Here is a 24,138-nt window from a genome sequence, read left to right as displayed (position 1 = left end):
GCTGGAAAAGAAATTGAAAGAAACAGCTCAAGGAACATTTGCCAACTAATTAAGTTAACTGGCAAAATGTCAATAAGATTATTGGGTATAAAAAATAGTATAATAGAGAATAATTTCAGAATAATGTTCCTTAACATACAATGGTGAAGACTAAATAAATCATTATTTCCAGAACAAAATATCATCAAAAGATTTAGAACATGTAAAGGAATCTTTGTGTGTAAGGGACAGAGGTAAAAAATCAATATTGGATACTCGTGATCTTTAGGCCCTCTGGCAGCACTGCATTACATTTAGGCATGATTCTGTAATAAAAATCATTGCATAAGTTTAGAAATGCCTCCAGAAATCACTGTCTGTTAACACAGTTTGCTGTGTCATCTACAAATTAAAGTTAAAGCTTTACCATGCAGAGAAGAAGCTATATGTGAATATGATCAAGAAACGCTGCCATCTTCTTTGGGCCAAAGCTCATTCAAAATTGACTGAAAGAAATTTTAAAACTGTGTATTATGGTCAGATGAATACAAATTTTCAATTCTTTTTGCAGACCATAAATGCTACATCCTCTAGGCTAAAGAGGAGAGGGACGATCCAGCTTGTTATGAGAACTCAGTTCAAAAGCCTGTTTCTCTGATGATAGGGGGACTGATGACTCTGATGACTGCCCATTCTATACACTATTGCCTATAAAATGGGCAGCTTACACGTCTTTTAATACAGCATGGCTTCGTAGTAGAAGAGTCCGGGTGCTGAACTGATCTGCCTTTATTCCAGATCTTTCACTTTTGAAAACATTTGGAGCACCATGAAATGTAAAATAGGTAAACAAAAAAAAGGCCCAGGATTGTACCAGATGTGAATGGGACAATGTTCCTTTTCCCAAACTTCAGGAACTGTTCTCCCCTGTTTCCAGATGTACATAGTGTTTTTTAAAGCAAGAGGGGATACTACACAGTGTTAAACATGACCCTGTCCTTTTTTGTGACATGTTGCAGCATCAAATTATTTCTTGATTTCTTGTCTATGTTCTGTTTTTAATAAAATATGGGTTTATGAAATTTTCAAGCCATTGCATTCTGTTTTTATTTACATTTTACACAGAATCACAAATTATTTTTTATATTGGGGTTGTAGTCTCTGGTCCAATGATCTGCCTTAAGCTAAATAAATTCACACATATGCATGTGATTGAATATATAAAATAATGGTTTAACATTCTTTCCTTCTCTGTCTTTCTACCTTCTTCATTCAGCAATGGTTTCCACCTTGAACAAGGCAGCACGTCCTGTCAGTGCTCCAATCATGTCTCCTATTTCTATTGGTGATCCAAGTCCTTCCATATTGACATCAGCCATACAGGTGGAGCACAAAGACTTGGTGACACCCACAAGTCTACCATCTCACTCAGGAGAGAACAAGGTTGAGGTAAAAGCAGAGAGCTATGTGACTGGGAGCTTCAAAATGCAAAGTGTTGCACTTGAGGACACATCTGAGATCAAGGTACATTTAACTTAGTTTCACTAGATGCAAATTCCTGTTGAGGTGTAATGCTTATTTTTTAAAATGCATATTCAAAGGATTTCAATCAATGTATTCTGTAGGAATAGCATTAGGAAATAAAATAAAACTACTATTTATTTAGCTAATAAAAAGTAGAATTGTTGATGTGTTACATTCTTATGCTAGTCAGAGTTTCTTTCACTCCTCTTAACCATCATATGCAATGCTTTACACATGTACATTTAGAGTGTGCAGTTGCACTATGTTGATCACTCATAAAAAGTCTTGAAATCACATTGATATACTGTACCACATATTCTCTGCTAATCCCACATTCTCTGCTGAACAATTAACTTTCTGTACTTTTTTTTTTTTGCCACCCCCTGACTAGTGGGTCTAAAACGCCATTTTCGTTTCACAGTATAATGCATACTCGTCATGATTATACTCAGACTGGCAGGTTTGGATCCTTCTGGGTTAAGAAAGAGATCAGAGGCTCTATAAGGTTATAGCCCCATCTAAGACATATTTTCTGACAATTATTCAACAGTTAAAACACCTAGTTCAATTCTGACTGCAGCATCCAGGAGTAATTGTGATCTAGCTTTTATCAGAATGCATGTGCTGCTGGCATTCTCCAAACAGCCTGGCATAGCTACCATCTGAAAGGCCTGGGTTGGCTGATGAGCATCTTGCAGCCACTCTACCACACCCTGCCAAATCTTCAGCTAATATAATGGCTTGTGGGCATATTTGTTTGCGAAGTATGAATACTGCAGCATGTCTTTGGTGGCTTTAGCCTTCAGGTCAGACATCCGCCATGATGCCCAAACACCGGAATCCAGAGTAACATTATTAGGTCTTACAAGATTGTCTAGCACATGGCAATGCACAGGCAATTATCATATTTTGCCATTCACATTAGAGCAGTGACTTCAATTAACAGATATTGAGGCCTCTGGGACATAACTGATTATAACCACAGCCCTGGTAGTGGGACACATAGGCCTGGATGCAGGGTGGCTCTCCACTAATATAGTTTATTGATAGCAACAAGAAAGATTAATCCATTACCAATTTAGGAGGTGGGGGACCTACATTATACCAGTGGAACCTGATGAGAAATCTGCAGGCGTATTCATGGTCACAGTGTTGAGGCGCTAGCAAATTTCCAATCCCATCAATAGGCCACACTGTTTCACTCACTTGTACAGAGGCACAATGGGAAAGATTAGACCCCCTTCCCCAAAACACAAACCTAAACTCCACATACTTTTTTGTTGTGAAAAAGGATGGTGGACATATTTATCATCATTTTGTATATGGCTATTAAAGGGGTACTTTTATCATTCAACCACAGACTCTGTAAATCTTTGCAAAGCACCTATCAGGTGCCAAAACTGTTTTGAAATTTGTCTATCAGAAGCAAGCATTCCAAATGAGCTCACACCCTTTCAATCAGAAATCCCACAATCTTATACACTGAGCTGCCACCTCATTGGAAACTGTGGTAGTTCTTTAGAAGTAAAGATTTATAATCACACTCTTGATACCACCCAAATGAGGATTGGTTCCTCATCCTTTGAGTCTGGTTCCTCTCAAGGTTTCTTCCTCATACCATCTAAGGGAGTTTTTTCTTCCACCAGTCACCCCAGTCTTACTCATCGGGGATTAATACACATAATTTACTTATATAAACATTTTTTTGTTCTATAATTCTATAATTGTTTTAAGACAATGTCCACTGTAAAAGCACTATAGAAGGAAACTTGAAATAAAACTTGAACTACAGCTATTATATCCCCAGTGTGTGCAACTAAACCTGGAATTGCACAGGGAGAAATGCAACCAATCCTTGGTTCAGTCAGTAGGTTACATGCATTGTGGGGATTACAAGCTTTGGCATAAGGATTTTTTTTAATTACAAAAAGAAAACATCTTATGAAATGAGGGTGGCCTGGGTGACCCTCAAGTTCCTGCCTACCTGCAGTGAGTTAATATGACAGTGTTCATATACAGTCAGCTTTTCTGAAAGCAACCATGTTTCCTGTTGTATATATCCTACATCCTTCACAAATTCAATCCACACTACACAGCAGTTAATGATCAAGCGGAAGGGTTCTACTTAAGTCATGTGATTGTATATGAGAAACAGAGAGAGACATGGGTAACTTATACCAGGGTGGGTAATTATGTGCCCCTGCAGATGGTTCTCCGGCGTGAGTGGCGGCACCGTGATGCCTTGGCAGTGAAGACCACTAAAGGGGAGAAAATGAATCAGGTGTGTGCTTCAGTTTCAGAAGCTACACCGGATGTCGAGCAAGCATTAACAATGCGACCTTTATACAGTATTGTACCAAAACCTTTGTATTTTTTTTTTAATATTCAATGTCTTAGAAGTTCTTCACAGTGTCTTTTATTGGGGCCAAGCATTTATTTTTCCCAACAATGAAATTTTTGTGCAGTAATATATTTTTATTTCAGTAAAGACATAATAACATAATAGCTTATAGACCAATTTTTATTTTAAATAAAAGAAATTGAGTGTTGAAGATAAAGTCGGATAATCAGATAAAGAATTCTCTCGATAAATAGTTCTCTAAGATGCTCTAATTTGACCATATCAGCCATTTTTCTTATAAAACTACAGAACATGTACGTGAAGCTATACATGTATTTTTAAAGGCAAGGGACTGAGTTTGTTTATTACTGCTTAGTGATCTTAATTTTTAAAGGCATCTTTGATTTACAGCATTTCTTTATATATGACTTAGACTTTTGCACAGTGCTGTAAACTATTCGACGTTTGTTTGTTTAACACAATTTAAATCTTGACTACATGACTCTCCTTAGTATGTACACAAAGTGTTAATGGTTCAATGTATGTGAGGGGCTCTAATATGACTTTCTGTTCCCTCTTCTTTGGGGCATGCACAGCCCCCAGAAGTGACGGTGCGAATGCGCAAGGTTGGAACTTATTCAGATTTCAGGGTTACAGCATGACAAAATAGCCATTTTCCACATCCTTACTGTTACTCTTTGAGATTATACAGCAATTGACTTGTCTTTTTTGTTTGTTTGGTATCTGCCCTGGCTGTGTCTGGCTTTGTTATTGCTTGTATAGTGTGTGTGTGTGTGTGTGTGTGTGTGTGTGTGTGTGTGTGTGTGTGTGTGTGTGTGTGTGTGTGTGTGTGTGTGTGTGTGTGTGTGTTAAGCTAACTCTTCATGGCTGGTACGTTATGGATCTTCATTGTGGCTAAAATGAAATGAATGGACGGATGGATGGACGGATGGATGGATGGATGGATGGATGGATGGATGGATGGATAAATTAAAGAATGAATGAAAAGTGCTGGGAATGATCTCTGCATGTGCTTATATATATTGCCTGCCTCCATATAAAATGTTGGCCCTTAGAATGTTTGTTTTGCTTCTAGATATGTTCTTGGATCAAATTAAGCATGTTCTTCTGGGGCTGGGGTTAGGAGGATCATTTGAAGTCTTTAATATTATTACCTTCGTAATGTTGCTGAAAAGCAGTCATGTGATAAGAAGTCACTTAATATGTGCATTTTTTTGCAGCCTATCAATAATACTGTAGAACTGTACAATAATGTAGAATGTAAATTTATTTCGTTTCTGACAAGTGTTTAGCTGGAAATAAATAAACCTAATAGAAAAAACGAATTAGGTAAATTATATGAGATACTCTGCATGACCAAAAGTATGTGCACCCTTGACTATCACGTTCTAGTTGAACATCATCTTTTTTGCTGTTATTATAAGTTCCACTCTTTTTTTTTAATTAATTGATCAATTAATGAGATCAGACACTGATGTGAGAATGTTAAAAAGACTCCAGTTTATCCCAAAGATGTACAGTGTTAATGGGGGTTGAGGTCAGGGTTCTGTGCAGGACACATGCCAATGTTCTTCCACTCCAACCTTAACACCAACAACCATGTCTTAATGGTCCTTGTTTTGTGCGCAGAGGCAATGTCCTGCTGGAACAGTGTTTGGGTCTCTTACTGAAGAGTTGAAGAAGAAACATATATGGGTGTAATGGTCAAGATTGCACATACTTTTTAGTCAAGTAAGAGAGAGTAAGAGAAGTCTTTCACAGTAGGGCTGTAATATTAGTTAGCTACTGTCTGACCATCTGTTCAATGATAAATAAAATAAGGCATTTGATCCTTAAACAATAAGCAGTAGAAATGTTTCACCTCTAGCATTTATCCTGGACCTAATCCCTACCTAATTAGACTTTATCGACACTTTAATCACTACCAGTGGTGGACAAAGTACACAAACCATGTACTTAAAGTAGATATACAGTAGGTAAAATATTACTTCAGTAAATTGCACCATTTAAATTTCATTTGAGTAAAAGTACAAAAGTATTTGCCTTTAAATGTACTTAAGATTCCAAAGTACTATGATTTATTATAGCTAGAATGTTCCTATTATTATTTTCATCACAGTCTATTCAGTTTATGTAAAAAGAATCTAATCTTACTCTTAGCACACAATCTATTAATAGAATGATATTAATGAGTCAAGCACAGATTGATATCTAATAAAATTATCATGAACCCAAAAAAACCCTTCTTTTCAACTACTTTAAAAAAACACACAAATAAGACCACAGGTGTTGTGGCGAGTTAGAGTCAGTAAATTCTTTCATCATTTATTACTCTCAAAATGTTCTGCTTGGTGTTGACCAGACACTGTATGTTTGTGATAGTAATATATTCAAAGTCAAATATATTTACTTTTTACTTAAAGTAATATATTTGACTTTGAATCGTACTGAAGTTAAAGTAAAAGTTTCCCAAAATGGAAATACTTCAGTAAAGTACACATTCACAAAAAACTACTTAAGTACAGTAAAGAATTACATTTACTTTGTAACTGTCCACCACTGATCACTACACAATGATCCAGTTTTCCCTCCTGCCTCTGCACCCATACACCATTTCACTCCGCGTTCCTGCACATTTGCATTTCATCTGATACGTGTGACCACATCTCTCTTCTACATTATCCCACTGAATGCTCCTGCAGGTCAAACAGCAAGCGATTTCTCTGTAATGACTCTGTTTATTTATTATAACAAGCCCTTAACACTTCTTCTTTTTTTCTTTTTCTTTTTGTTCTTTGCAGAAAAGGGCCAAAAAACTGGAGGGTGAAACTCTTTATACCAGACATAGTAATTTAATGTTGGAGGTTTGTATATGGAGATTTATACTTCTCCCTTTGTTGCATGTTTAAATGCATGGAGATTTCTGATTTCATATATCTCTATATCTGTGTGTGTGTGTGTGTGTGTGTGTGTGTGTGTGTGTGTGTGTGTGTGTGTGTGTGTGTTTTGTTCTTTATTTTCTATTTTCAATTATAGAATCACTTTGCATGCACAATTTATCTCAGTCATTCCAAAGCAAGTATATCTTCTCCTTTCTTAAAATTTATTTTACATTCAAATCTCAAATAGAAGTTGCTTAAATATCTGATTGGGATTTTTTCATTTGTCTTATTTAATAAATGTATTTTAATAAAAATCTTTTTCTTTTATTTTTACTTTTTAATTGAATTGGAGGCAAACTTTTATTTTCCACAAGAGGGCACTATAACAGTGACCATGGACCATGTAAATCAGAGGGGCCCAAAACCCACACTTTATTGAGAACCATGGACTAGAAATAATGCTGCATTATCCGAACCATTATATTGAAATGAAAGTGTATAATGTTTAAAAATAAATAAATAGAAATCTTAATATAGCCTTTATTTGTCACATATACATTACAGCACAATGAAATTCTTTCTTCACATTTCCCAGCTTATTTAGAAGCTGGAGTCAGAGCACAGGGTCAGCCATGATACGGCACACCTGTAGCACTTGTTCAAGGGCCCAAGAGTGGAAGCTTGGCGAAACTGGGGCTTGAACCCCTGACCTTCTGATCAGTAACCCAGGGCCTTAATCACTGAGCTACCACTCCTTTGCTACCACTTCTTCTTCTTCTTCTTCTTCTTCTTCTTCTTCTTCTTCTTCTTCTTCTTCTTCTTCTTCTTCTTCTTCTTCCTAAAGCAGATTTATTTTCAAAGTTCTAGTTCGGTGAAACTTATTGAATGATGGAAGACAATCCAGTATATAGTACCATAGAGTTTGATGTATAATTTATCCATTCAGCAGACTCATGAAGGACATGAAGCTAAACCTTAGTATTTGAAAGTGTTTCCAAATTGCATTTTGTTCAGGCTTTTTTCCTCTTTTTATACTGTATGGCATGGTGAACCAAATCAACACCAAGGGCCAACTTTGGCCCATGGACCCTAGTTTGGGGATCTCTGATCTAAATGCACATGGTTGCATGGTACAAGGTGCTTCTCTCTTATTGTATATTGCCTATTCATATTGTGCCCAGTCATATATTTTTTAAATGATTGACAGAAATGAAACTGACAACACGCCTGATCCCTGTGATTGTGCTCCCATCTCTGAGTTAATTAAAAGATTTCCACTCTTTATCCAAACTTTATCACGTCACTTACAGTCACACGTCCTCTGTCAAACCTGGAGTGCTTTAATAAATCAATTTTTTTTATCTGTGAGCTGGTTCCGTTTTACAGATTTAGAGAACTCTGTTGTGGATGTATCTCTTGAGAGAACATTTTCTTCATAGTTAAACTAAAAAGCCAGGGCACAAGGTTTGTGTGCATGAGGACGTCTTTACATTCATGCTTCCAGGACACTCACATGCATATTACATGTTTTCCTTCTCCTGCTTCGTATTATAGCATTTTATTAAAGCAATTTAGATGCATATTTAATATTGTAATACAAAAACGTATGATAGATAATGCAGATATTTTGAAACACTGCATCGTAATGCAACAGAACACACTAGCATTAAAAAGAAAGTCTTTAACAAAACTGATGATGATGAGGATAAAGGAAATTTAAATGAAGCAGGAGAGAAACACAGTGGTGGAACGTATGTGAGTGTTTTTTGATTTGCCCGTAATTCCCCAGAAAATGTTCTTATACAACACATTTCCTCATTTATTTTTTGTCTCTTTCTGTGTCTGCTTCTGTGTGACTGTTTTTATTAACACTAAAAGGAATTAAAGCACACACAGAAGTGATAAAGATAGAGTAATTAACCAGGGTTGCCAGGTTTCGTCATCACAAAAAATGCACCCCACCTGATCTTAGTCTAAAAACATTCAGCATTGGAAAACAAGAAATCACATTCAGGCTCTCTGCACTTGTTCTTTTTTTATCAGATTTAATTCCAATGATTTTTCTAAAAAAAAAAAAATGACAAAACAATCTTTTACTTAAACTAGCACAGTCTGCCAACCCTGTCAGTTTAACAATCCAGAACAGTCTTCTTCATCTCCTCCTCTTCCTCACCCTTCCTCCCACTTTTCAAATGTTGTTCTTTCATTTTGTTTTCTCATAATGGCCTTTGGTGTTGATAGGACCTGGATAAGACTCAATCAGGGATTATGCGTCACCACAGCAGTATCAGCGAGCTCAAGCGCAGCTTCATGGAGTCTGTCCCAGCACCACGGCCCAGTGAATGGGACAAACGTCTGTCCACACACTCGCCTTTCCGCACTGCTAACATTAATGGTCAGATGCAGCCTGATCTGGTGAGGACAATGATTTTGCTGTTAAGTTCATATATAAAGAAAGCTATATTATGCTATTCTAATATGATTGAGTTTATTTTGAGAGGCAGAAGACAGGTACTGTTGCTCTTTTATTATTGTGACTAACAGAATTCACAATATTCATATAAATAATTACATATATATAATTATGTTTTAATCAGAGCCCTGCAGAGATAGGAACAGCATACTGATACCCACTGATTAATACAGTATATGTACTTTCTCTAACTTCCCAAATGCTTATTTATTTGTTTATTTGTTTATCGTGTGATGCTTTCAGACAGGGTTTTTGTCCTGTCCTTGACATCTGTATTTATAATCATTTAGAATGTATTCTCTGTTCAATCTGGATCATTTCATTTTGATTCCTAAAGGATAAGATAATTCCTAACATTGTGTCTGCCTTAAAAGTCCTACTCTGTAAAAATAAATCCTGTAAAATTTACGAAACAAAAACCTGGCAGCTGTAGTTGCCAGAAATCTACTGTTAAAAAACAGTTAAAGTGGAACTTTACATTTGTTTATAAAACTAATATTTATAATATTTAAATAATGTGAGCATATTAATACTCAGAATGTATGTTATTTAAGTACATGACACAAATACTTACAGAATTATGCAAAATCATTAAAAGCATCAAATCAAGTCAAATCTCTTGTAGATAATATCAGTTACACAGTTACTACCTTTATATAAAGGAACATGCATAGGTCTCTTTTAACTCTATTAATAGGTCTCTGTTCATCCTTGACTTAAACACAGGCTCTTCTCTCCTAACAATGATAACTGACAAAATATACAACAGGAATTTGACTGGTTTACAGTATTTTGCTGTTTTTTCTTGATTTTACGGCAATCTACTGGGTTTTTTTTACAGTTTGCTGAAACTTACAGTGTCTTACTGTTAAAATACATTTCCTAGTGTGTTTTTCTTTATTTAATCCCACAGAACAATCCATAGTTTTAATAGAACACCTACATGTGTCTACACAACAGACTATCCCTGTCACTGTCCCTCTCATTAACTCTCTCACTGTCTCTGTTACTGACTCTCTCTCACTGTCTCTAATTGTCTTTCTCACTGTCTCATTCACTGTCTCTCTCACTGACACTTACTGTCTTTCTCACTAACATGCTCACTTACTCTGACTGACTTGATCACTGATTCTCACACTGTCTCTCTCACTGTTTCGCTAACAGTCTCTCTCTCTCTCTCTCTCTCTCTCTCTCTCTCTCTCTCTCTCTGACTTGCTCACTGATTCTCTCACTGACACACACTGGCTCACTCACTGACTCTCAATTACTTTGCAATTCATAGAACTATTATTTAGGCAACAAAATCTATCTATCATCTATATTTTTATTGACTGACCCTCACTGACTCATTCACTCGCTCTCCCAATCATTAGATGACTCACTCTGCGACTTCCTTTCCCCTTGCACTGACACTCACTTATTAACCCCTTAGTTTTAAAACACAGATCAGAATGCACTCATATCAGCTGTACAATAGGTGGCGGTATAGACCTTAAATGTGGCCTCTGAGTTATTTTTCCCTCTGGGCTTATACACTATCAGTAATGACTGCACGGAGACTGCAAAATGTGGTTCTGCTTTCAGTTGTTTGCTTCTTTTACTTCCTAAAGGGTGTTCTCTACAGTTAATTCAGCTCATAAACCCAACCCAAAAAACCCACTTGCAGACCTAAGCTGGGGGAAGCGCTGTATTTATTAATGTATCGAGCATTTGTATATTGTACAGCATTTTTCTTTGAGAGAAACTGCTTGGTGCAACATATGTTAAATTTTATATACATATTTTATTATAGATGTATTTTAACATTTAATGATTTTACACATTCAGAAGTTTCTATGGTTACCAGAATGTTAAAATGCAATAAAATATTGTTTAGGTAGAGTCCAAAACCTGGTCCAAAAGAATGTCCTCATCTGCACATTTTACTGAAATACTAAGTTGATTATCTTCCCTTCTTTATTTGAAGTGTGTGTGTTGCATTGTGTTAGAAACATCTAAGCTATAATAACACTACATGTGTTTACATGTGTGCAATGTAATCAAAAAAGGGAGGTGGTAGCTTAGTGGTGATGGCATTGGGCTTTGGATCAGATGGTCACAAAATCAAATCCCAGCATCACCAAGCTGCCTCCGCTGGGCTTTTGAGCAAGGATCTGAACTATCAAATGCTCTGGATAAGGTGCCTCTGCCAAATGCCATAAATGTAAATGTAAAAATGGTGTTTCAGTGTTGGGGCAAAGATACTGTAATGAGGTGATATGATGCTCACAGCATCTCATACTTTGTGGACTGTTTTCTCCAGACTCCAGTTGTGAAGACACATACCATTACAGTTTCTGATGTGACCCACTCCCCAGTCAGCGAAACTGCCACCAATGAGGGCCCGATAGTGCACACCGAAATGAAAACCATTACATATGAATCTGCTCAGGTAAGAGAAATTCTGATATCTTTTCCTTCTTTTCGCCTGGTTTGTGTTTATTTTTTGTGTGTTTGTTTGAGAATTGACAGATGTTTGTGGCTGTTCTCTTTAGATTTGTGTGCCTCATTAGGCTGTGAGTGTGTTTGGTCAATATATCTGCTTTTGCATTTTTTTTGCGAATACTATGAGAAGAAATATGACGTGTGTCTTTTAGCCAGATGAGAATGTTGGGATGCTGCTCAATGCCCAAACTATCACCTCTGAGACTTTGAGCACCACAACCACTACACAGATCACAAAAGTGAGCTGCTTCGTTTGTTTTTAGAAGTGAGGAATCACAGGATATTGTTGTTTTAGGGCCATTTCTTTCTGTAGATAACCTCCTTGTTTTCTCAGATGGTGAAAGGAGGAATCTCAGAAACCCGGATTGAGAAGAGAATTGTGATTACTGGTGACTCTGAAATCGACCATGATAAGGTATAGGGAATGATTATGATCCATTTCTGTCATGATCATGTATCTGTGTTGTGTCACACAAGTTACTATTTAATTACTCCTCATGTGAATCCAAGTGCTGTTGCAATGCTAATATTTATTAATATATATGTAAAATATTAACCCTGTTGTTTATGATCTACCCTCTGGTCTCCAGGCTTTGGCTCAGGCGATAAAGGAAGCGAAGGAACAGCACCCAGACATGTCTGTTACTAAAGTAGTAGTGCATCAGGAAACTGAGATCACTCCAGAGTAACATTTTACCTTCATGCAGGTCAGAATTGTCTTATATTCCTGTATCACTGACTCATGATTGTAATGTTTTTAATACAATACCACAAAATGTTGTATATTGTACACAGTGTGTTTAGAAATCCAAATTACAAGTTAAGAAATCTCTTTAAACCCCTAACGCTGTGCCTTGGTTCTGTGGCGATTTAAACAACACGTTTTACATCTGTGATCATTACTGAGCTTTAAAGTCACATGGTTTGTGTTAAGGCAGGTAATGTTAATGTGTAATGTTCTAGGAGGAAGAAAAAAGGAAAAAAAGGAAAAAAGTTAATTTATGGTAGAACCATGTGCATGTAATTGAGGAACTGTTTGAGTGAGGTGTGGGTTTCCTCACTGACCCCCCAATTGACTCATTGACTGACTTTCTCACTGAGCCACTTACTTACTGACTCTTAGTGAACCTTTCAATGACTCCCTCACTGATTCTCTTAATGATTAACTTATTGACTTTCTCACTAACTTGCATACTCTCACCGATTCACTCACTGCCTCTCACAGACTCCCTCACTCCCTTACTTGCTGACTTGCTCATTGATTCTTTCCCTGATTTAATCACTGCTTCTCACAGATTTCCTCACTCACTCTTTCACTAATTCACTCTCTGACTCTCACTGACTCCCTCACTCCACCGTTTACGTTTACGTTTACTTTCATTGAATCTCTCACTGATTCCCTCATTGGCTCTCTCACTGACTCCCTCACTGACTCTCTCACCAATTCATTCACTCTCACTGACTCGCTCACTGATTCACTCATTGACTCTCACTAACTTGCTCACTCTCACTGATTTACTCACTGCCTCTCACAGACTCCCTCACTCCCTTACTCACTGACATGCTGATTGATTCTTTCACTCACTGCTTTTCACTGACTCCATCACTCCCCACTCAGTGACTCACTTATCGATTCTTTCACTGATTCACTCATTGCTTCTCATGGACTTCCTCACTCACTCTTTCACTAATTCACTCACTGACTCTAAATGACTTCATCACTCCACTTTTACATTTATTTTCATTGACTCTCTTATTGATTCCCTCATTGACTCTCTCACTGACTCCTTCACTGGCTTCCTCACTGACTCCGTCATTCACCTGCTTACTGACGCTCTTACTGATTCACTCACTGCCTCTCACTGACTTTCTCATTCCCCTGTTTACTGACTCGCTCACTGATTCACTCATTGACTCCCTCACTGACTCTCAGTAAAGAAAGCTATATGAACGCCTCACAGGGTCCTGTGATGATATAAATAACAAGTGCATGAATTGCAAGAAAGAAAGAAAGAAAAAGAAAGAAAGAGAGAAAGAAAGAAAGAAAGAAAGAAAGAAAGAAAGAAAGAAAGAAAGAAAGAAAGAAAGAAATTGGTGGTAGTAGAGCCATGTGTGTGTAATTGCGGAACTGTTTGTGTGAGGTGCGGTGTGTCTGGCATGGTTTAGTGCCCTGCCATGGTGGTTTGTATACACTTAAGTGTCTCAGGCTGATCGCAGAGGCTGGCTCTGCTGTGCGTGCAAAGACATGGTTTTGGATGACTTCTACTCTTAATCAAACATGTGTTGTTTACTTTAGTGCTTTAGTCTCAGGATGTGCAGAGGATTTTATCATTCCTGTTGTTGGAGCAAGTCTTGCGTCTAGACTTTCATCCTCTGTTTCCAGATGTGTCGCATTTTTTAGCTCCAGTGCCTTACATGTCTGAGAACAGTGTTTTAAGTTTGTTAATGTACAAGGACATTTTGAAACCTTTCCCATAGAATGGTAAGTAACATACGGCCCCGGTGACCTCAGCGTCCTGCCTCTTTTCCCCCGTAGAAATCCATCCCTGATTCACACACTCACCAGACTGCATGCTGAATATCCAGACTGTTTCCGGGCCTCTCCCCCTGACAGGACAGCAGATTAACCAGCAGGATGAGCATTATTGATGACACATCTCCTGCCTGTTCCACTGCATTTGACCGTCTACTGGAATTATTTTCCTATAGCACCATTTTTCTGTAGCACCCCACTCTCTCTCCTTTTCCCTCTCTTTCTCCAGATTGCAACTAGTTCTTTCATTGTTCTCAAATTGTTCTAGTGAAGCGCCGACGTGGCTTTTATTGACATTTTAAATGTAGATTTTAGTGGGTTTGATAATACCGTAGGTTTTTAAAACAATTTTTCGAGACATGTACTGTGGGGTTTTGTGTGGGCTTCTTCACAGGACAGCAGCATCTGAAATCAATTTTGTGTCTTTTTTTCTTCTTTTACGGATTATTAATTATTGTGAACACATTCTTCTCCTTCTTCTTCTCTTTCTTCTTGTTAATAATTATGATCATTGAAAAAACATGTCTTCTCTTTAGGTTTCACTTCACGTCAACTCAAACTCTTTTGTCACAAATAGTATTGTTTATTGGGACAGAAGAAAGCAGACAAACAGTGAAACTATTTTTCTGTGTATTTTCTGTACCCATTTGTGTGTGCTTTAGATTCTCCTCTGTTTTTTTTACATGCAGTTTTTATGTAAGATGTATTTTACCTCTCCTAACTAACAAATGCGATGAACATCATTTGGATAGACCAGTGTGCATGTGCACACACACTCACACGCTGAGACCTTCCAACACTCAGGATGTGAATATTTGCTATATAATTGTTGTATAGCCATCATTTCATCTCTTCTTCTTGACATCATCAACATTATGAAGGTATTCAGAGCTACATACATGTCCTCTCTCCTTTAAAGCTGATGACAGACAAGTGAACGTCGGCTGCGCAAGAGTGTACTTTTTCACCAGCCATAGGAACTGGTTCATGTACAAATCCAGGTGTCTTTGGGACAGTTTTTGCCATTGACCTCGTATAAATCAAATGATTCGTACACCTGAGCCCTCCACATTCACCTCTTAAACATTGCCCCACACCACTAGGTACACAGAATTTGCCCATTAAAGGCAGGGGCCATTGATGAGACAGCTGAAAATATTTAATCTGTGACCCTCTGACCACTTTTGCATGATTAGAAACTGACCCCTCTTACCCAGTTTGGCAGTAGAATATATTATCAGGACAAAGTGTTCTCATCTGTATTCTGTATTGTCCAGAATCTTGTTCTTTTTGTAAATTGACTAGGCCAGAAAGGTCCCTCAAAGCCTTCCCCTTTTGCATGCTAAGACAGTGCTCCCCAAGGACGCACACTTTCTGAATTTTACTATTCGGAGATTTCATTCTGTGCTCGGAAGAAGAATCAAAGAAATGATGGCTGTATGTCTTCATGTCTGTGTTGGAAAGTCTCAGCAGTGATGTGCTAGGGACTTGAATGAGTACTCATGCATATGCTTCTGGCCAAATGGTATAGTTTCATTTATTCATTCAAATACAATATTTTACTTATAGTTTGTCATTACAAAATAAATGAGCAAATTTCAGGAATTTCAGGATTCAGTGTTTTTTGGCTTTACTGTTTAGAAAATTGATGGCTACAATTAATGTGTAAAACCTGTGCATAATATAGAATCAACGTTTTTAGCTTATTCACGAATTGATTCTGTTTTGAATGGTGTAACAGTTTGTGAACAAGCTGAAAATGTTGATTCATTACATAATGGAAGCTCTGAACAATGCTGGATGTAATATCTATAGCAGGGCCTGGGAGATTCAGGCCTGTAGCAGCAGTAAATGAGCTTGAATCTTAGTCTTTCTTAGGAGTTTGGATGATCAGTGGATTATCACTCTTTAAGCTAATGTGCCAGTGAATTTACTCAAAAAACGGCTTACGGGATTGGATAAAGTCAAGAGCAGCCTGTGGCTCCAAAAGTACTTTTTCACACAGTACTGTTTACATCATAATGCTGCATTTTCTTTCCATTACAGTAAAGCAAAAAAAAAAATGTTTAGCATTGGCTTTATCGTCTTTGAAATACTTTCAATGAACAAATACTACACAACCAGCTCAGTGTTTTTTTTTGTTATGAACATTTCTGGTCTGTTCAACCCCTAGCATGTGCACATGCACACTTTATACTGACCGCCCCTGAGCGTTAGAGATCAAAAAATGTGTTCACTAAACCTCAAATTAGCAGAATTAGAGTCGTGTTTTGATTAAAGCAACTCAATGGTGCTCAGTGTTCCTTGTGTATAAAATCTTTTCCACTATAATTTATGTACACACCTTGGCCACTTGTTATTCTGACATCCTCTATTTTTGTCCTTTCTGTTGCTGCCCCTGAAAATGAATTAAAATCCAACACAGTTTTTTTTTATATTATGATATAAATAGGATTTTGTATTAAAAAAGTGTTATGTACTTTTCAGTGTTTTGTCTTTTCATTGTGATGCTCCTACCTTTCCACTCCTTGTATTTTACAATTTTAATGTAATTTTTCTATTCCTTCTTATTTAGCTTGTACACTGAATAAATTCAAATTCAGTCCCATTCTATGTCTCTGTGTTAAATATTGTTACCAACAGTGTGACTGTCTCATTTCACTGCTGTCCACGTGTCTACAAATCAATAAGTTGACATCTCCTATATGGTTATAAACTGACCTCATGTATACATAATATTTAATGCTGTAATGGAGCAGTAAGAGCTGACTGAAGAAGGATTTATCTTATTGATTGGCTTCTGTACAGCTATTGACTTATAAATACGGTCTATATTTTCTCACACAACAAACCTGTATTTTTCCCCTATAGATGTGATACACAGATATACATCAGATCCTCTTCTCTTCATGTGAAGCTCATCTGAAAGCTAATCTCATGCAGGTTTATTGAATACTTGCAGCTTATTGTAAATATAGCTCTTTTATTACTTTGAAACCTATTACTTCATATTTTAATAAGAATCCTAAACATTTTCATGTGTTTTTTTGTTTAAATTTCCCATAAATGTGTTTTGATTGCTCTGTGATGTTGTATAGAATGATTCACATTTTTATATAAAAAATAGCAAATAAATTGTTCTGAATGGAGACAAAAAAAAGAAGTCAGCCTTAATGCTTAGCACATTTGAGTGAGACGTTTTATTTACATCTGTTAAATGAAATTCTATCATAAAAATACAATAATTCTGTCGATAAATGGATAAAATGCTGGCCTATATCCAGTGCCAATATAATCATTCTCATCTCATTCAAGTTTTTGAGCACAATTATGATCTCATGTTTTTAAATCAGATTTGTTTTAAATTTAGCTTTCAGCACACAGTCATAACAGCAAGTGATCCATGTCAGTCTTTAATGTGGTTTACTTGTTTCCTGAAACAAGAGCACATGGAAATTTTTTCGCCAATTGGTTTCTTTTTCATTTTTGCTTGGATCAATTCCCAAATATCAAGTAAAATGAGCGATTTCCACGAATTCCCACAGTTAATGCTGCTTTGTGTGTTTGCAATAAAGTGCTTTTTGAAGAAAAAATAACCACATGAATTTCAATCCAAGCATTGTCTTTCAGGCTACATGTCCACATGTGTCTGATCTAGGACTACATATAAAATTTGAAAACATTAGAATTTTGGCTCAGACAGTCCTGAGGAAAGTCTGCATCACATTAAGTTTTAGTTTCTTATATTTATTCTTTGTATTATGACATTATGAGCATTATTATAAGCAAATGTAGGTGCAACCCATATCATCACACCCATATGACCTCATTGCGAATGTTGAACACCTCATTGCAAATTTATTCTCGCTTTGCTCATATAATAATATCAACTTTCCTCTTCTGGGAAGGTCTTTAGCAAGATTGTGGCTTTGGGGGTTAGTCTTCATTTGGAGGTAGGTAAGTAGTTCTGGGGTGCAATTAGTGTTTTCGTTTAGGGTTTTCTTTTTAACTATAAGCACTTTATGTAACGTCTGAATTTAGTCAAGTCAAGTCAAGTCAAGAGGCTTTTATTGTCATTTCTACTATACACAGTGGTACACAGTACACAGTAAAAACAAGACAACGTTCTTCCGGAACCCTTTAAAGAAACAATACACTTAATCTACAATTAAATGTTAATAAGAGCTGTCCATCTCTTCATCATCATCAAGCTTTCTGCACCCTGTCTTGTTCTTTAACTTTTTTCTTGCCCTATTCATCAATTTTTTTGCAGCTTTCTCGTCACAAAGATCAGTGCAGCCAGACCTTGTCCATGTTGATTGATAACAGGCTTCTCTGTAGGAGTGTTGCAAACTGTTTACTCCTATTATCTTTACAAGTATGCTGTGAGAAGCTGTGAAATCTCTCTTTTTTAATAGAAAAAAATGCCAGAGGCTACTGAAACATCTACTGTATTATTTATACAGGGAAATTATACCATTCCAATACCAGGGTCAGTTCATTTTGAACTTGAGTTCGAGAAAACTATAATGCATTCTGTAGTTTTGAGCAAAGTTGCAAGAGCTTAACACCAAGATGTCAAACACCTCGCACTGGATTCTAAGGTTCAAGGTGGTTTACCCACAAACATGGAATACTGCTTGACAATCGCATCCATTCTATAAATCTGTAGAAGAAAATTCCTCACTCCTCCTTTACCAAGAGCTGTAAAAATCAGATTGATTTATACATGTAATGGATAACAATATACAAATAGCTCAATTAATGAATGGAAAAAATTATAAACATGTAGTGCCCATATTGATCTTTACCATAATCTGGTCACTTGTGTAACTTTAAGATATAATATCTACATATCTATACAATGCACACCAATTCAAAAGGAAAAAAAAAATCACACTGTTTATTTGTCAGTCTTTACCCATTCAGTTCGGGTGAAATCTGGTTTCTGGAAATCTACAGCTTTTCAGATCATCATGGTATAAAGAGTGATTATTATAGCCTTCCTGTCAGCTCAGACTAACCTGATCATTCTCCTCCGATCTCTTTCATCAACAAGGTGTTTCAAACTACAGATTCTCTGCTTACAGGATGTTTTTTGCAATATTCTGTATAAACTCTAGAGACTGCTGCATGTGAAAACACCAGCATAAGATAAGCAATTTTAAATACATTTAAAGCAGAATAAGTAAAATATAGTACAGTCATGTGAAAATTAAAGTACACCCTATTAGAATTATATGGCTTTACATACCAGGGCATAAAAAAATCCTTAGCAGGTCCTAAAATTAGGTAAATACAACCTCAGATAAATAACAACACAACACATTATACACCTTATGATTCAGTAGCTTCTAGAAATATGTGTGTGTGTGTGTGTGTGTGTGTGTGTGTGTGTGTGTGTGTGTGTGTGTGTGTGTGTGTGTGTGCAATTCTATATGTCTGTCATAATATCATTTTCTCAAGTCATTGTGTTTTGGTTCACTCTTGTCACAGTGTATAGTGTTTGCTTCAGTGCATTGGGATTTGCAGGCATTTTGCTTCCTGCAGCTCTTTGAAGGTTCTGCCACAGCATTTCATTCAGATAAAGGTCTGGACTGAGCCATTGCAACACCTTGATTCTTTTTTAAGCCACTCTGTTGTTGACTTCCTGGCATGATTGGGATTACTGTAATGTTGCATGACCCCATTTCTTTTTAGAGAGAAAAGGCTTTCCTGGCAACCCTCCCAAATGAACTATTTTCTAATGGTACTGTCATGAGATTTACCATGCTAACTGAGGCCAGTAGAGTCTGAGATGTAACTTTTGGGTTTGGGGTAAATTTACGTGGACCTGGCAACTCTCTTGAATATTTTCCACTTGTAAATAATGTTTCTCACTGTAGAATGAGTTAAAATTGTTTGGAAATGGCCTTATAACAGGTCTCAGATTTATGGGCAGTAACAATTGTTTCTCTGAGCTCATTGCTGATGTCGATCCTCCTTGGCTTTTATAGAGGTGGTTACAATCATTGACGATCAGTTAATCGAGGGCATTTAATTAGTAGCGCCTCGCGCCTTAATTCCTTAGTTCGATTCCACAAAAGCCATAGAGATGTATGTCAATCGAAGCAGGAAACCACTGTTTAGTTATGAACCTGAGGATCATTTTGTAAATCACACTAGAAATAAAAAATCCATGTGTAATTTATAAACTAACCTCATACACAACTTTTTCTATGTGAATAAACATGGCTAGAAGCCCTAAATTACGATTGGCATGCGGTTGTCAGCTTGTGCATTTTTAAATAATATTTAATGACATTTTTTATCATTCATTAATGTTAGGGTTCATATTAATGTGCTATCTTATAAACAACTGTAACCAGTTTCATACATAGTGATAGCAATTGTTAACATTTCCTAATAGATTTGCTGAGCTGAATAGAGGATTTCTGCATGTTGTTTAATTTATATGTTGATATGGTGATTGACATAAATGGATCAAGGCACAAGATGAATTTGACAAACCTGGCAAAGAGAACATTACAATGAGCAATATAACACAGCACAGACTCATGTAAACATACACACACAAAACACACACACTCAGAAAACACACTCTCTCGAATAACTATTTATTAAAATACATTCAAATAAATCTATAATCTATTGCCATTAATTTATCTCTGTGAATGAATTTAGAGCAGTGGAATTTTAACCCAATCAACCTGTATATGAAATAACTGTTTAGAACTAACTGCTGTTTTATATTAAATAAATAGGCAAAATCTATATTTAATTTATATTTTTAAGCAAAAACAAACAAAAAAAAAAAATATATATATATATATATATATATATATATATATATATATATATATATATATATATATATAGAGAGAGAGAGAGAGAGAGAGAGAGAGAGAGATAGATCAAGTTTTTATTTTTAATATGATTAAAAAATAATTTTGTTACTTATCCATAACAGAGAAATTAGTCAGATGGTTATTAAATCTATGCTTATTATCAGAAAGATAAAGGTTACTCTCTACACCCTACTCTCGACATTCTACGCATTTATGTCATTCATGCTCTTACAAATGCAGCTTTTGTTTATTTCAAGCTAAACTTTACTCACTTTACTGTTAACACTTAATCGTGATCAAGGACATGGTAAATGTATCCCAGGAACACTGGGTATTAGGCAGAGGTTCCCCCTGGGTGGGATTGTTTACTAACTGACTCCACAGGCCTTTTAAGGACAGGGCAATGAGCCAGACACCATCAAGTTTAAAACTTGACCCAGCACAATCTTTACCTAAGTTTGAAAATGTTCCTGTAAAACTTTGTACTTCCTAAGCAGAGTGTCTTGATTGCCCATGTAAACAACAGCAACACTATGTTCTGAAGAAAACTGCATACCAGCATATTAGCATCATGAAAAATCAATAGTGAAATATCACTAATCAGAAGATTTCTCACAGTACCAGCACTCAACTCTTGCTTCTCATAAGTGTCAGACAAATGGAGTTCGGTTGCCCAAAGCACTGTAAATCTGCTCCTGTTTGAACATTCATATGGAGCAAGTGAGCATTTTAAACCTATGAAAATACATCTCCCAGCCTTCCTATCATTAATCCAATCAATCTATTCTGCTACCTGTAAAGAATTACCAGGCATTCTAATATTTCTTTCTTTTTTGCTTTCTCGTAAACACAAATTAATTTTCTCATGAGTTGTTTTCATATGATCTTAACATAACAAAAGTTGTTTTTCTCATTATCACAACTTAATTTTCTAATGATCTTCCTGTAAAAAACATTGTTTCCTCATGATTAGTACTTAATTTTTCTGTATATTCAGCATAAGAGCACGTTCTAGAGGTAGCATCATCACAGCATCATGGATGATAGCATTCGCTTTTACTTTGATCAGGGACTCACTTAAAGTGAAATAGCTTTGTGATTGTCAGTGATTGACAACTTACACATAAGTGTCTGGCACTTGAGAAGGTCATTCTGTTGGTTTTTACGTTCAGATCATGCGATAATGAGAAAATTCTTCTGCAACAATATATAAGTTGTGATCATGAGAAAACAAGAAAGAAAACATATTATAATGCATGGCCTCATAGGACTTCTGTAGCTTACAGAAAATAACTTTATTCTATGAATGAACAAAAAACAGACTTGACTTAGGGCTGTGGGCTGAAATAATACATTATATAAAACTATATTTCAGTTGGCATGTTTCCCCTCATTTATAATTTTAAAATATTTAGTAATTGAAAACAAATATCAGTCATTTCTGATGAGACACAAACCTGGTCATTATTTTGCAGATGTTTTTCTACATTGGGCTGCAGCTGACTTGGCAAACTCCAGATATTATTTAGATGAGAGTCAGTTAGTTTACTTTTCCGTTTACACTTGTTAAAGTTGATCAGACTAAAGGTCTACTCACACAGGGAGGTCCTGCAGATGGTTCTGCAGCTTAAAAATGTTCATATTAAATTAGAAATAAAGATATGTGTCAATTGTATGAGAAATTAGTTATTGATGGCACTATCCAGTGTCACCCAGATACATGAGGTTCCTTTCAGGGTCTGGTTCCAGGTTTCGTTCTTTTTTCTACATAGACTATTTTCTTTACCTTTGGCTGGTTAATTATGGATACATTTAAATCTATATATTAAATCTGTTTTTTAAAGCTTTTTTCCCTTATATAAGTAAAATTTTACTTTACCCAGTCATAATCAAGAGATAGTTTTGCAGATTGGTACTAGGTATGTAAATTAACCATTGGAAATACTTCAATAAAAAGTAATGGAAGTTGAATATTGGACAGTCAGCCGTCTGTTCGCTGCCAGTTCAGCTTCAGTACTTCTATAGATACAATTTTGGTAACCGGACTGCTGCAAAACAACATTCCCACTATTCGTGTCAGGTAGGCAGCTCTTAGACAGGAACGTCTCTGTGTAACTTCCAGAGTGTGCTTGGCATCCCAGCTAGTCATAAGCAGTTTTAAGCTTCCCTGAGTTCTGCTATGCATTACTTTTTTGAATTATTGAACAACGTTTGCTTTTGGCTGGTACCTGCTGCCAATTCCTATATATTGCTCTTTAATATGCAGTAAAAGTGCTCATTTTTTTTGTCAAAGGCTGAGCTGCCAAGCTCTCTGCTCTCTGCTGCAGCAAAAGCACTTACCTTTTTTCTTTGTAGGAAAAACTCCATGCTGCGACAATCAGGAGAAAGTAGATCATTATTCTCATAGTCTGGAAGATTCGAACAGCTATAATGCCGAAGTTATGGCACAGCTCCATAATGTCTGTCGGAAATGCGTTGGGAACTGGTTATGGCATTAATCTATTCATTTGTTCTTGACAAAAGTAGAGAGTCTGCTGTAAAAAAGAGGAACCAAACAGCAATATTACTACTATGTATTAATATTTTTTTTAATGCCCTTCATGTAGGATGAGGATATCCAGCGTAAAAACATGTGCCAAATCAAAACGTGCGGAGGATCCGCTGTGGCGACCCCTAACGGGAGAAGCCGAAAGAAAGAAATGAAATGTAGGATGAGGATAGAAAAAAGATAGATACATTTTTTTAGACTACCCATGTGAAGTCTTAGTCAAGGTGCTGACTTTTAATCTCCATTGATATGAACAAAAGGGAACATTTAAAAAGTTCTGAAAGAAATCACCCTGAATATTGTAGAAGTGCAGCAGGATGTGAGGCCTTACTCTTTGTATGTTTATTTTTTATTCATGTAAGTCCATGAGGACTGAAACTGCAATCAATTTGCATTTAATCACTGACTGTCAGCTGCTTCAGAATTTTGAGAATCCCTCAATTATTGAAATTAATTCAATAGTATTTTCCACCATCATAATAAAACAATACAGCATTTAAATTGT

General features: G+C 36.4%; 1 protein-coding gene across 12 annotated transcripts in view; it reads left to right on the top strand.

Annotated features, from left to right (window-relative positions):
• The window catches only part of epb41a (erythrocyte membrane protein band 4.1a), a 36,690-nt gene extending 19,845 nt beyond the window's left edge, over positions 1–16,845 (top strand). For 6 of the 12 annotated variants that reach the window (XM_046844081.1, XM_046844076.1, XM_046844080.1 and 3 more), the window contains 11 exons: positions 1,256–1,503; positions 3,710–3,784; positions 4,441–4,470; positions 6,667–6,729; positions 6,902–6,940; positions 8,989–9,162; positions 11,523–11,651; positions 11,857–11,943; positions 12,039–12,119; positions 12,295–12,411; positions 14,241–16,845. In XM_046844081.1, coding sequence (XP_046700037.1) covers positions 1,256–1,503; positions 3,710–3,784; positions 4,441–4,470; positions 6,667–6,729; positions 6,902–6,940; positions 8,989–9,162; positions 11,523–11,651; positions 11,857–11,943; positions 12,039–12,119; positions 12,295–12,393 — 1,025 coding nt within the window. In that variant the 3' untranslated portion in view covers positions 12,394–12,411; positions 14,241–16,845. Of the gene's footprint in view, positions 1–1,255; positions 1,504–3,709; positions 3,785–4,440; positions 4,471–6,666; positions 6,730–6,901; positions 6,941–7,099; positions 7,297–8,988; positions 9,163–11,522; positions 11,652–11,856; positions 11,944–12,038; positions 12,120–12,294; positions 12,412–14,240 lie in introns of those variants that run through there. The other 6 variants (XM_046844082.1, XM_046844083.1, XM_046844085.1 and 3 more) reach the window with 6 other exon arrangements.
• The last annotated feature ends 7,293 nt before the right edge of the window (positions 16,846–24,138 follow it).

The sequence above is a fragment of the Silurus meridionalis genome, chromosome 29, assembly GCF_014805685.1.
Source record: "Silurus meridionalis isolate SWU-2019-XX chromosome 29, ASM1480568v1, whole genome shotgun sequence".
In the NCBI taxonomy this organism is placed as follows: Eukaryota; Metazoa; Chordata; class Actinopteri; order Siluriformes; family Siluridae; genus Silurus; species Silurus meridionalis.
The sequence above is the reverse complement of the archived record's forward strand: the minus strand, read 5'-3'. Positions and strand labels throughout refer to the sequence as shown.